Source organism: Setaria italica, chromosome III (genome assembly GCF_000263155.2).
Source record: "Setaria italica strain Yugu1 chromosome III, Setaria_italica_v2.0, whole genome shotgun sequence".
Classification (NCBI taxonomy): Eukaryota; Viridiplantae; Streptophyta; class Magnoliopsida; order Poales; family Poaceae; genus Setaria; species Setaria italica.
In genome coordinates, this window is record NC_028452.1 from 29,740,329 (window position 1) to 29,753,963 (window position 13,635).

Below are 13,635 nucleotides of genomic sequence, written 5' to 3' on the forward strand. Positions count from 1 at the left end.
AGTGTCGGTTTGGCACAGGTATGACAAATAATAAACTTGCGTGGCCTGTTGAGCCACAATATATACATCGTCTCCTGGTAACACGGATGATTGTCGAATTTCGACTAGCCCAAGATTAGGGGCCTGTCTCACGACAGATGGATCAAACCAATGGCATTTGAATATGACTGGATTAAGAGGTTTAGAACCATGAAAAGTTAGTTCGTATATTTCTTCAATTCTTCCGTAGTACTCGACGCCATCACAGCCTGGCATAAAAACTCCAGTATTTGTGGTTCTTCGATTGGGCCGACTCTGCTGTGCCTTGTTGTGTGAAAGCGATATCCATTGATGTCATAACCGGTAAACGACCGGACCCTATAGTCACAGCCATCGGGAACTTCTCTCAACTCGACATTCATAGACGCATCAGTTCGGCCATGCAAGTTCAAGCAGGGTGGTTCATTATATTATTCGCATGTACAAGAATTGACGATGAAATTGGATTGTACCTTCTGTTTGAACCAAGAAATGAAATCGGGCATTCCATTTCCCGCACCCTCTCTGAGAAGTGTCTCAGCTTCGTGTGGGTATGGTTGTCGTGATTTACGCTAGAATTGACGATGAAATTCCCTGTACCAACGAGAAATATGCGATTAGGCAACAAAATGGTGACTAGTTCAGAACAAGTTTTTTGAGAACTTACATCATGTATGACTCCACCTTGGATAGGTTGGTCAACACATATAGCATGATAGTGCGCCACTCTTCATGTTTCAAGGTCTTGTGGGTCGCACCACTTGCACTTTTGAGTTGCCCTCGAAAAATGCTAAGGCTCAATTCATCTTCGCTGGCATTGTAATGAGGAGGTGGATTATGCACGCTAGGAAGGTTGTCAGCGTAGTATTTTGTTGTGAAGTTTGACACCTCCTCCAGAATGTATGCCTTTGCAATGGATGCTTCAATTTTGCATTTATTCTTACATTTAGTTCGAAGAACCTTTTGACATCGCTCAATTGAATAGCACCAATGGCCCTGGATAGGCTCCCACATTCGTGCTTCATACGGGAGGTGTAGAATCATATGCTGCATCGGATTGAAGAAGCCTAGTGGAAAGATCTTCTCCAACTTATGGAGCAACACAGGCACCATTATTTCCATTTCTGCAACCACGGTACGAGATAACTCCTTCGCACAAAGCTAGCGGAAGAAATTGCTCAACTTCGCTAGCACCTGCCAGACATGCTCAGGGACATAGCCTCCAACAATCACCGGAAGTAGGCACTCAAGCCATATATGGTAATCATGACTCTTGAGCCCGTTGATTCACATAGTAGCTAAATTCACTCCCCTCTTCAAATTTGCTGCATACCCATCAGAGAACATTAACGTTTCAAACCATTTTAGTATCTCCCTCCTTTGCGCCCTCGTCAGAACGAAATCGGCCTTAGGCTTTCTCCACGACTTGCCAGCTCTTGGAGGCGCCATGTCTAGCTTTGGCCTGTTGCATAATCTCACTTGATCCACTCTAGCCTTAACGTTATCCTTTGTCTTATCAGGAATGTCCATAATTGTACCAAAAATTGCCTCGGCGATATTCTTTTCGATGTGCATTACATCAATGTTACGTGGGAGAAGAAGGTCGTGAAAATAGGGAAGGTTCCACAAGCATGATTTCTGAGTCTAAGCATGTTGCTCGCCATATCCCACAAAACCACCTTCTTCATTGTTGACCTCGAGAGCGTCTAACTGAGCACGAACTGCGGCCCCTATCATCATCTGCAGTGCGGGGTGTATAACTACGACATCTTTCGTAAAGTTGTTGATGTCTCATCTGAATGGATGGTTAGGAGGGAGGAATTGTTGATGTTTGTCGAACGAGGAATACTTGCCACCCTTCGACAACCAAATGAACTTCAAAGATGCTTTGCATACTGGGTATGAGAATTTCACGTGAACACACCATCCACAGAAAATCCCATATGCCGGCAAGTCATGCAGGGAGTACTGGTACCAAACATGCATCTTGAAGTTTGTCTTTGTAGCTCGTTCATATGTCCATACCCCTTCCTCCCAAGCATGGACAAAATCATCAATCAGAGGCTCCATGTACACACTCGTATTATTACCCGGGTGCTCTGTAATTATCAACGACAAGAATATATTCTGTCATTGAAAGAGGACGCCAGGGGGAAGATTGAGGGGGATAATGAACATGGGCTAACAGGTGTACGGGGCGGCCGCCATTCCATAAGGGTTGAACCCATCTGTTGCCAACGCAACACGTACATTACGGGCCTCTAGAGCTTTCTCATGATAAATCGCATCAAACCTTGTCCAGGCTTCACCATTGGATGGGTGTACCAGCTTCTCAGGATTGTATCAACGTCCGTTTTTGTGCCATGTCATCTATTTCGCGGATTCTTCAGTCATGTAAAGCCGTTGGATCCTCGGTATGAAAGGAAGATACCGTAGAACCTTCACGGGGATTGCGAGCTGCTTCTTCTGACCATCACCAGAGTCTACCCCCAGGAACCTAGATGATTCGCACTTCAAACAGTACTTTGCTTTCGCATACTCTTTCCTAAATAAGATGCATCACTTCGGGCAAGCATGTATATGCTCGTATGGCATCTTAAGTGCACGAAGGAGTTTCTGTGCCTCATACATGCTCTTTGGCAAGGTGTGACCCTCCGGGAGCAGGCTTCCAAAAACTATCAGCATAATATCGAAAGCGTCTCGACTCAAGCTAAATTGAGACTTGACAGCCATTAGGCGTGTAATGGCATCCAATTGAGAAACCTTGGTATGCCTGTGAAGGGGTTGCTGTGCCGCAGACAACATGTCATAATAAGCCTTTGCGGTAGCCTTGGCTCCTCCTCCTGATGTGCATCATCGAAGTGTACTTCATGATAGTCATTTAACATGTCTCCCACCCCGGCATCATCATCATATTCCTCGATGTGTTGTCTCAAGACCTCGTCTCTCCCACGATCGGCTTCACCATGGTAGATCCACCTTGTGTAGTCTGACGTAAATCCATTCTTCACTAGATGTTTGCCCATGTCTAGCTTGGTTTGCCAATGCATGTTTCCACATTTGCTATACGAACACCAAGTCGATCTAGCTCCTTTGACATTTGCAAACGCCCGTTCCAAGAAAACATCCGTCTTGTCAATCCATTCATTCATCAACGAATTCTGACTAGAGCAGCTCGTGTACATCCACTAACGATCCTCCATCCTCTAGCATATCAGCAAGTAATATAAAAAATCATGTTGCATCTACACATTCCTATACTATCTATTAGGTGAAGATAGGTCCTAATCCCACCCGAGGATGCGTAGGTGGGGTTAGTATCCATGGTCTACTCCGACCTGAGATAGAATTTTGGCAGCATCTCCCCATTGTTCTCCAAATACACGTCCTAGAAGGGAGATTGTGTATCCGAAGAACAACAGGGAGGTGCTGCCGAAACTCTATCTCGGATCAGAGTAGACCACGGATACTAAACCTACCTACACATCCTCAGGCTGTCCAAAAAACGTGGACAATTCGAAACAGATACGTTTATAGTTATGCAACTGTATCTCTTTCGAATGGGAGATGCCTAACTAGGTTACGTGATATACGAACATCATACGGAAAGAGAGGTGTAGGATGCCTCACCTTGCTATCCTGCAAAGTGATGAGTCGTGGACGGTAACGTAGCCTCTTCTGCAAGAAAAGTCATAATTTTGGCAGCGCCTCCCTTGCATGGGGAGGTTTGTAAAACCTGCATCAAATCAAACAACACGATGGCCGACAACCAAATCCACTCCAATTTAACGGCACGATGGCCGACAACCACACACAGCTCAAAAGGAAGCAAATAATTCATACATCATTCCCTTTCTAATTCTTAAAAGAAACTCCTATCACCTCCCTAGTCATCCTACCCTTTTATAATTTCTAATTTTTTTTCAAATTCCTAATCTACAAGTCCTTTTCTAATTCATCCTATCATTTTCTAATTTCTAATTTATTTTCTAATTAGTTGAACAGCAAATATTGAAAAATTACTGCTGAGAGCGGCGAGGGGGCGGGCGGGGCACGCCAGGGACCGGGGACGCCGGCCGGGAGGGCACATGGGGCTGGGAGCCGGGGGCGTGCAGGGCCGGTGGCTGGGGCGCCGGCTAGGGGCGGCGCAGGGTGGGGGGCTGGGGGCTGGTGTGCCGGGGCCGGCGGCGCGCGGCGGGGGGCCGGGGGCGCTGGCCGGGGACGGCGCGGGGTGGGGGGCTGGGGGTGCGCGGGGCTGGCCGGGGGCGGTGCGACGCGGGGGGTCGGGGGCCAGGGGCACGCGGGGCCAGTGGCATGTGTGTGGCGTGTGGGTGTGTGCATGTGTGCGTGAGTTAGGGCGGGCGGCCGGCCGGGGCTTAACTTATACACTTTGCGGAGTGCTAGATCGCCAGCACTCGGCAAAGGCCCTTTTTTATTTTTATTTTTTGGATTTTCAAACGGTAGCTTCGCCTAGGGGGTGGGCCCACAGAATCGTTTGCCGAGTGTCCAATTGTCGACACTCGGCAAATCGCTGCTTTGCCGAGTGTTTCGATATGACACTCGACAAAGTACATTTATATTTCATGTGTAAAATTTCAATAACGTGTTTTACTAATTTTTTGCCCATAAACTTTGAAAAAACCTAGTCAAAATCATTAAACAGTGCCTATTTCATTTTCTACTAATATTATTCCATTATTTCATGGATTTATAGCTCAAATTGAATTTATATCTATTAAATTTATATAATTGCAGTTAATACATAAAAATTATCAAACGGGTCCGAAAATTTCCCAAAATTTGACATCAACCAATCTATGTTGTCTATGGGCTATACAAAAAATTTTGAAGTCAAACCCAAATTAAAGTGTCAATTGGACTAAAAATCTTACCGTATCCTTCCAACTTCTATGAATCCTCTCCCGAGATGCTTCGATTTGTAAGCATCATATGTCAAAAATTGTGCGAAACCTTCTCAATTTTTTACCACAGCCTCCACATATGAAATCACGGCATCTTGACAAATCTCGTTATATTCAGACCTCGTTTGATTTTTTGAGAATTTAAAAATCATTCGGCAACACGTTCATGGTCGTGTTTTCTGAACAAAATGTTCGAAATTTCTTTTCATTTCCCGGATGAGACCTCAATTCAGACTCATTAACATGAATATGATTTTTCCACTGATTTTATTCCATTATTCCAATCACTTGCAGTTCAAATTTGACTTAAATCAACAAATTACTCTAAATGAAATTACTTCACTAAATATAGCAAATAGACCAAGAAATAGACCACCTTCTAACATGCAGTGCCAAATGTCATACGTGGAGTGTCGCAATGAACACTCGGCAAACATAGGCGTTTGTCGAGTGCTGGGGGAAAACACTCGGCAAACACTTGGCTTTGCCGAGTGTGGAGCGAAACACTCGGCAAAATTGGAACTTTGCCAAGTGCCTGTGGCGGACACTCGGCAAAGGACTAACGTCCGACACGCCCCTCTAACGGACGTCGCACGTGCCAGTCACGTGGTCATGATTTGCCGAGGGTCATTTGTTTGCCGAGTGTCGGTTGTGGCTTCGCCGAGTGTTTTTAATTTGACACTCGGGAAAGAGAGTTGATGCCGAGTGTATAATGTTTGCCGACTGTTTTCATGGAGACACTCGGCAAACAGCGCCGTTGCCGAGTGCCCGAAATAAAGCACTTGGCAAATAAAAAACACTCGGCATTTTTGCTGTTTCCGTAGTGATAGATTTCAATATAGATTTTCCGGTATGTATGCGCTTTGCACAAACCGAGATTATATGACATGAATAATTCATAACTTTTTTCCTCAACTGGTTATAGGAATAATTTATGGGGATCCTACATTTGTGAGCACGTTCACAATTTCGTCAGTGACAAGGTGCCGCAGGGTACGCTGGTTTTTTTAAAAAAACGGTTTGGAGCAGATATTGCTAAAACATGGAATTTTGGATTTACTAGAAACCAGCTTTTTCTTCTTATCTCCTGGTTAGTTAAGTGAAACAAACACGATTTTGTTAATAGAATAACTTAAACAGTTTTAAGGAATCTAGTTTTAGCAAAATGATCCAAACAAGCCCTATGAGATGCTTCCATTTCTTTTTTTACTAGAGAGATGAAACCCAGCAACCAAAAGAGAAAAGGCAACTACTTTATCTCAAAAAATTACTAAAATGTGGAATGTTATGCTTCCTCAGAAATTCTAAAATTAATTGACTGTTAAATTTGTCTAGATTAACATGTTATCTTTGAGGGTTGATTTTAAATTCTAAAACAGCTTGGCTTACACTCAGTAATATAATGAACAGATAAAGTCCTTCAAAAATATATTGAACAGATATAACTAATCCAATGTTCCACAATTCTCAGATATTTATCCACCAGATGATATGAGACACAATTTTTTGAGAGAGAAATTAATTGCATTTGTTCTTATAAACAGTAGTATTCACTGACAAGTATCACTGTCACAAGCTAGAGATTCAATATGATTCCACTTTTTGTTCCTTCAGAATGAATTCGAGTACTACCTGTTACAAAATGAGCAGAAATAATGTGTGGGACCTCGTTGGTCATAAATATTGGTTGGAGGACGAGTGCCAAGCTAGTACAACAGACAAGCAAAAGACCAGTCGCAGTCATTACGCATCCATAGAGACACAAGCATATCAAGCAAGCCTCCTCACCTCCCTTGCAACTTCTTCCTCGTCTTCCTTTTTCCTTCCTCTTGTTAGCTAGATTCTCAGATTCACTCTTATTGTGCTTCATATATAGGATCAATTCTGATGCCTCACCTCTACGTCTAGGATTTTCTTTAATTTTGAGCTTTTCCTCCTCTTTTTTTTTTTTGTTAAGAGCTCAGCTGTGAGGTCAGTGTTGTATGATGGATCCAACAAGGTACTGGATGCTGAATAGTCTAAGTGATCAGAAGGAGCCTCTCTTTACCACCGCAATCGCCGTCGGCAGAGGAAGTAGCAGCTCAGCATCCTACTACGAGTCATGGGAGGAACGTGCCTTTGCCGAGGACTCGGCTGGGCCTCTCGGAGGTTGCATCTGGCCGCCGAGGTCCTACACTTGCAGCTTTTGCGGCCGTGAGTTCCGGTCAGCCCAGGCACTCGGTGGGCACATGAACGTGCACAGGAGGGACAGGGCAAGGCTCAAGCTCGCTGGGGTGGCTGAAGATGGTGGAACCGATAACCAAATCGTGTCAGACCATCAAAGCTATTTGATCCAGCCATGCCCTCCTCAAATTGCCGCTTTGCAGCAGGCCTATGGTGTAAAACCTAGCGCTCCTAGCACTGAGACTAACCCTAATCTCATATGCAGTGTTCTTCCGCGTCCTTCTAGATCTTATGTTCCAGTTGCAGCCAAAAGAACTGTTTGGGGAAAACAAGTCTTGAGTAGTCCACTTACCTCCCTTCAAGCTTACAGCAATGGTTATGGTAAGAAACAGGTGATTCTAGATGCTCCTCGATTATCCCAAGATCATCCTAAACCAGCAGAAAGGATGTGTTCTAACACGGAATTGCATGGCGAGAGATGTGAACTAAAGCTTAGTGTTCTTGGTTGCCGTACAAGAAAGGATTTCGATGCTAGTGATGATGATGAGATTTTTCAAGTTACTTGCAAGAGAAGAAAAATTGATTTGGTGGCATCTCCTTTGGTTCTGTGTTCATCGCCCGGAAAATTTCAAGAAGATGACAACTATGATGGTGATGACAAGCCAAGTTGTGCAAAGGTACTAAAACTTTGTCCTAGCTCCCCGGATGAAGAATTAGATCTTGAGCTTAGGCTCGGAGAAGTGCCAAAAACAAAGTAGAGATTCTGTTCATTTCAACACTTCTATCTGAATAATCATGAAAATGATTTGTATTTATTCACCTTTCCTTCATATAAGTGTTCGTTTGAGCGATTAATTTTCACCCTATTTTGTTTCCATCTTTGAAGTGTACATGTCCCTAGTTCCATGATTTGACTGCACAACTTCATTGTTTCTCTTCCGGAATGAAACTGTACTTGAACTTTGATAGGAGCTCACAATGGGTTTGCCAGATGTTGTAACAAGACGTTGAACCCTACTTTCATTGTTTTTCTGTAGTTTCCATAACAATAGAGTTTTTGGTTTACTCCCTTGATCAAACAAATTCCATGTGATAACTGAACAAATCTCATCATAAACCAGGCAATAAACGCTGTGGGTTCATGTAGCATGTAATGCACATCTAAATTGCACAAAGCTGTATTTTCTACTCTTGAGAACAGCATTTTTCTTGTATAGTATGAGCAAATATTTACAGCTTGGCTCAACTTCAGTTTTATTGTTTCAATATGGGAGTTCTAGAGGACAGGTAGCTATGAATAAATTTTTTGAGCACCACCCGAGAAGAAAATATATGATTGATCAAGTCAACCGGACAGTTTCAGTTATTTATCGTCCACACTATTTAAATAAGTTACTATTCATATATATACGTCCAAGCATTGAGTTCATATTTGAACTAGGGAAAATATCAGTGTAGGATCGATCTTTTAAGACTCTAATTAACAGTTGAAATTTAATTTGTTCTAAATTATAAGGATTATGAAGCTTGGTTAGCGTCAACTGATGGTTCGTATCTAAGGCTGATTAGTGATGTCCTCGTCATAAGGCCGTTAAGGTTATTTGTAGCATAGACGAAATAATGAAAATTAATTTGCATTATTGCCTGAACTATCAATCGGTTATTACTCTCGTGTGTGTGTGTGTGTGAGAATGAGAGAGAGAGAGCATGCCGTTCTTGCATGGTGAGCGAGACCATCTTCAATTATGAGAGAGAAATAACTTGGATCACAACGTACAGACGTTTCTGACTCGAGTGTATGGAAGTGAGGGAGAAAATGTCATCTTACCTTCCCGTGCTCACTAATTAAGCCCTCACTGACACATTCCAGCAGCGGAACAGAAAATTAAGCAATGCACATGCATGTGATGCCAGAACGCCCTCTCTAGGATATATTTCCTCTGATGCCTGTATCAGTACTTAGGATTCCATTCTCCACAGTACATATTCCCTCTTCTCCCTTCTCCATGCAACTCTTTTGTTTGCTTCCTAATTTTCATGGCAATAAGACAAACATATATACCAAAATGACATTCTTATAGCGTTTTTGTCCTCAGCTGATAGAGTAGTTTTAGCGCCTTGTGCTTAGCTTTGTTCCCTTCGTTGGCTTGCATAAAGGTGTCTTAAGCCCATTTCGATCTTTAAGTTTTCCTATGAAAGAGAAGTCAAGTTTCCCTGTGACCAGCAGATCATTTGGCAACATGACATGCAGCACACTGCACACACATCCAACAACGTGCATACACAATGCCCTGGGCAACACATTGCTAGTTGGATTTTAACTGCAAAATTCAATTCAAAGAGAAGGCTAAGAACGCATATGCGCACGTTTATGCTTACCCAGGGAGCCATGAGCAGCTCGAGCGCCTTAGAACGAACCCTTTGTGCATCCATGATTTGCATTGCTGGCTGCATGGTGCAGCAAGCTTTTGCATATCTGGGAAAGTGGAAAGCAGAAAATTATAGTATAGGTTCCTACAGATTTCTTAAAGCGTGTAAGCTGCGGCAGATGCAAATATGCTAAGTACAGATATGCACTACACTGTGCTTGTCTTGCTCCTGAGCTGGTTTCGCGCTCCCAGACAAGCTTGGTCACTGAGTTCACCAGCTTTTCAAGTGTACTGAAGCGTTGTCTATTGAGTGTTGGAGGTAGTTTGGTTGTTGGGTAGTCATGCAAATAGTATATAGTATATGCATGTGCACATGGTTAGAGGAATGTCGTCTTTTAGCCGCAGGACGTTGCTCTGTGATCAACTGTATTGTATGTCGTTATGTGGTGCAATGGAGATCATTGGAATTACTGCCTACCCAGTTATGTGACGAACAGTGAACAGGGGCTGTGGCTATTGATTAGAGGGGATTATATATCTTGGGGATGCTCGGACAGCACTATGTAGTACTTGGGATGTGTTTAATAATCATGCGGGGGAGAATATGGAATCAAATGCACCAATTGCCACTGTTATCTTTAATGCAAACAATGGTACTGGAAGTACACGATAGGGTTGCCCCAGTGAACAGTGCTGGGGTATTAACATCTAGTACCGAACCGATCCCAAACCTCGCTTTAGTTCTGGACTAAATAACCTGTATTAAAGAGGAGCATTTAGTACAAGTTGGGGATCCCAACCGGCCACGTCGCCCGTGGTCGAGGCCAATTTAGTACCGATTGATAAGAATATTTTTTTCTTTTCTTTTTCTTTTATGTTTTGGTTGTTTCTTTATTCTAAATTTATATTTTGTATTTGTTTCCTTTACGTATACTAGTTCTAATACACTAAGGTATATAAAGTTGTATTTGATATATAATATTAAATTTGAGATAATATTATCTATAGACATCTTGTACATACACATATATCAAATATTACATTGTTGCATCAACTTTTCACATTCAACATTTGTATGAACTATTGTGAACCATTTGATCTATCATCATGGAACTCTCCCGTTGGATTACTACTGTCGGATTTAGTAGCCTGGCAGTCCACCTAGGGGTACCCAGATGGTTGATTTGTAGGCAGAGAGGATCGCAAGACCATGAACTTGATGGTAACGCAAGGCACGAGACATGAAGATTTTATATAGGTTTGGACCGGTAGTGTAGTGTAATACTTTACGTCCTGTTTGGGGGATTGTATTGCACCTTACGCTCTGGTCACTACAAAGTTTTTTCACTAGCGCAACGGCACGAAATCGTTGCAATAGGGGTCATTTCGTTGCAATAGGGGTCTATTACAACGATTTCGTGTCGTGGCGCTAAAAATCATGTCGTCATGTAAACTAGCGTTGCAATATGCTATTACAATGACACAGGCAACCGTCGCAATAAGGTGGCGTTATTGCGATGACGTGAAGTGGATATTACAACACCCATTGTCGTTGCAATAGTGGCTATTGCAACGGTAGGGGTCGTTGCTATAGAGGCTATTGCAACGACATTGCGTTGTTGAAAACAAGCAATAATGCAACGCAAGAATGTTGTTGCAATACGAGACCTATGCTGTTGCAATATGCTAACAGGCTATCTCAATGAAATACTAGTCGTGGCTATATGCGTCAACCCTATCCCAACAAAATATGGGTCGGCGCTATATGCTCAATGGATATCGCAACAGCGAGAAAGCATCGTAATAGCGGTACAAGGTATCGCAACGATGTACATGCTGTCGTTATATGCTTCAACCATATCGCAACGGAGTATGTCGTGGTTATATGCGTACAAGGTATTGCAACACAATATGGGTCGTGGTTATACGCTCAATGGATATTGCAATGGAAAATATGTCGGCATCATATGCTTGTTGGTCATTGGCTAAAATGGAAAATCCAAAACAATAATTGATGGCACATATATATCATTAATTAAATCAATCCATCATTCATGCACACCATTCATGATAAAATAGAATATTTGACACATGAAAATACTCTTGTCCATTCATCCACATGACTTCCATCCCAACATTCATGATAATCAACTTTGCGTCAAGGTCTGATTGTAACTTGTAGTCAACCTTGAGTCTTATTGCCCCTCCGTAGCTTCACTGGCCTGCTGAAGCGAAGAGAAACAAACAAGTGAATTAAAACTTGTGAACCTAATTTGTCTTGGAATCAATATGTAGCAATATTGAAAGCACAATTCCAGTTCGTACCAGTTGTACTTTCTTTTTCCCTGCTCGTGTTTTAGCACCAGATATAAGCTGTTGTGTACTAATGTATGATCTGGATCCTGCAACAGCTCCTACACCTTTACCGCGATTATCATTGAACAGACTCTTTGCAACGTTGGCAGTTTTAGCATTTTTGGTTAGAGTCGAAGTGCTATTTTCGGTTGTGACGATGGTGCTTGGAGCATTCTTGATCTTAATAAAGTTCTTGGAACAATGTTAGCTGAAATATAGTGCAAAAAAAATCAAGATTGGAATGCTTGTTCGATGTTGTTACCTGGTTTGCTGCTTCTTGACTATGCACTACTTGTGTTGCAGCAAGGTTTTCCTCAGTCCTCCCAGCTTCTTCGGGAGTTGTATTATTGTTGGTTTGAGGGGTATGCTGCACAATTTAAAAGCGGGCAGGCAAGAGATTAGCGACATATGTATATATATTTTCAATCAGATCCAATTATTGTCGATATCTGGTTCCTAGTTTCTTGGCTATGCGTACTGGCCTTGCTTCAATGTTATCCTCGCTGGTCCTAGCATCAACTTTAGTTGTATTATTGTTGTTTGCCGGGGTACGCTGCGGATTTTAAAAGAGGGGAGGCTAGATATAAGTGACATTATGCAAATTTATAACACAATAGAGATAAACCTACACAAATCATGTTCTGGTTACCTCTCCTAGTAAAGCCTGATGATAAGGCGCGATCATTGTTTCAACTTCCCCCATCAATTCTTGTCTAAGCGCGGCTTTAAATTGTTCTCTCTCTGTTTTCTTTTCAGCTTCCTGCTTCTACATTTTTTCCTGTAACTAACGTTCTTGTTCTTCGAGCCTCTCCATTCTCTCCTAAATCATTCTCTCCTCAAGGGCTTCTTGCTTTCGTTTGGGATTCGACAAGTAACCATGGCTACGTGACCTGCTGTATTTGGCTCCTGTTGTTTCCACGTACGTTTCCTGGAAAACTTGGTCTTCCTTAGCAGGTCCAGAAGTGTGACTTGTTGGTTCTTCTTCATCTGATTGTGCTAGAGATAATTTTGTGCTTGTACTAGTCTGATGGCAAGAAACAATTAATTGTAACATTAATTTGGTCATGATTTCATACCAAAAAATAGTTGGTAATGTACAGGCAATGTTATGATCAAATTAGCACTCAGTACTCACATAAATACTCTCAGCCAACTGATTTGTCCATCTTCCTTCCCTAGTGTGAGTAGTCTTCTAAAGTTCCAAAAGCGGTGGCTCAACACCAGTTACTGGATCTCTCTATGATTGCAACATTGAACGCCAATAATATATCATTGTGTAATGTACTAAAAATGGAGAATAAGTAAACAAATCTTTACCTTTTCCCAACTCCACTGCGAGAAAGGTTTGGAACTCCCCGAGTGAGTTGTTCTCAGCATGCCGCGATTCGAAGAGTTCGTGCTGCTCTTATTCTGCACAATCATCCCATAAAGTAATGGTTAGCGATGACAAGTTGAACTCATGATTGTGTTCTTTTACATACAAAAGAGGTTAGCAATTGAGAAGTTGAAGTCCTTAGTTGCATAGTACATGTTCAAATAGTGCCACTCCATAATGTCTATGTCTTCAGGCTTATGTTTCATTCTCTCATCATAATTGTCATATGCCTTGTATGTAGAATGCAAAATGGATCGCCAACTTTTGTAGCGTCCATTGGCAACCTTCCATATCTTTTTTTCGGACTCCCAATGGTCTTAAGGTCCCAATTATCCTAGTTCGAAAGAAAATTTGTTATGTATGCTACATTCATAATATATGTTTCCAAGAAAATAGAGGGAACAAGACTAATATATATAAAACATTATAATGC

At 42.2% G+C, this 13,635-nt stretch overlaps 1 protein-coding gene across 1 annotated transcript; it reads left to right on the forward strand.

The window, feature by feature from the left end:
- Positions 1–6,716: 6,716 nt before the first annotated feature.
- On the forward strand, positions 6,717–7,959 carry LOC101766620. Its single transcript, XM_004963845.2, has one exon. It carries the CDS (start codon positions 6,923–6,925, stop codon positions 7,859–7,861), a length of 939 nt encoding a protein of 312 aa, XP_004963902.2. The 5' UTR covers positions 6,717–6,922; the 3' UTR covers positions 7,862–7,959.
- The last annotated feature ends 5,676 nt before the right edge of the window (positions 7,960–13,635 follow it).

Excerpts from the sequence above, each read along its gene's own strand:
- LOC101766620 (XM_004963845.2), top strand. The coding sequence starts at position 6,923 with ATGATGGATCCAACAAGGTACTGGATGCTGAATAGTCTAAGTGATCAG.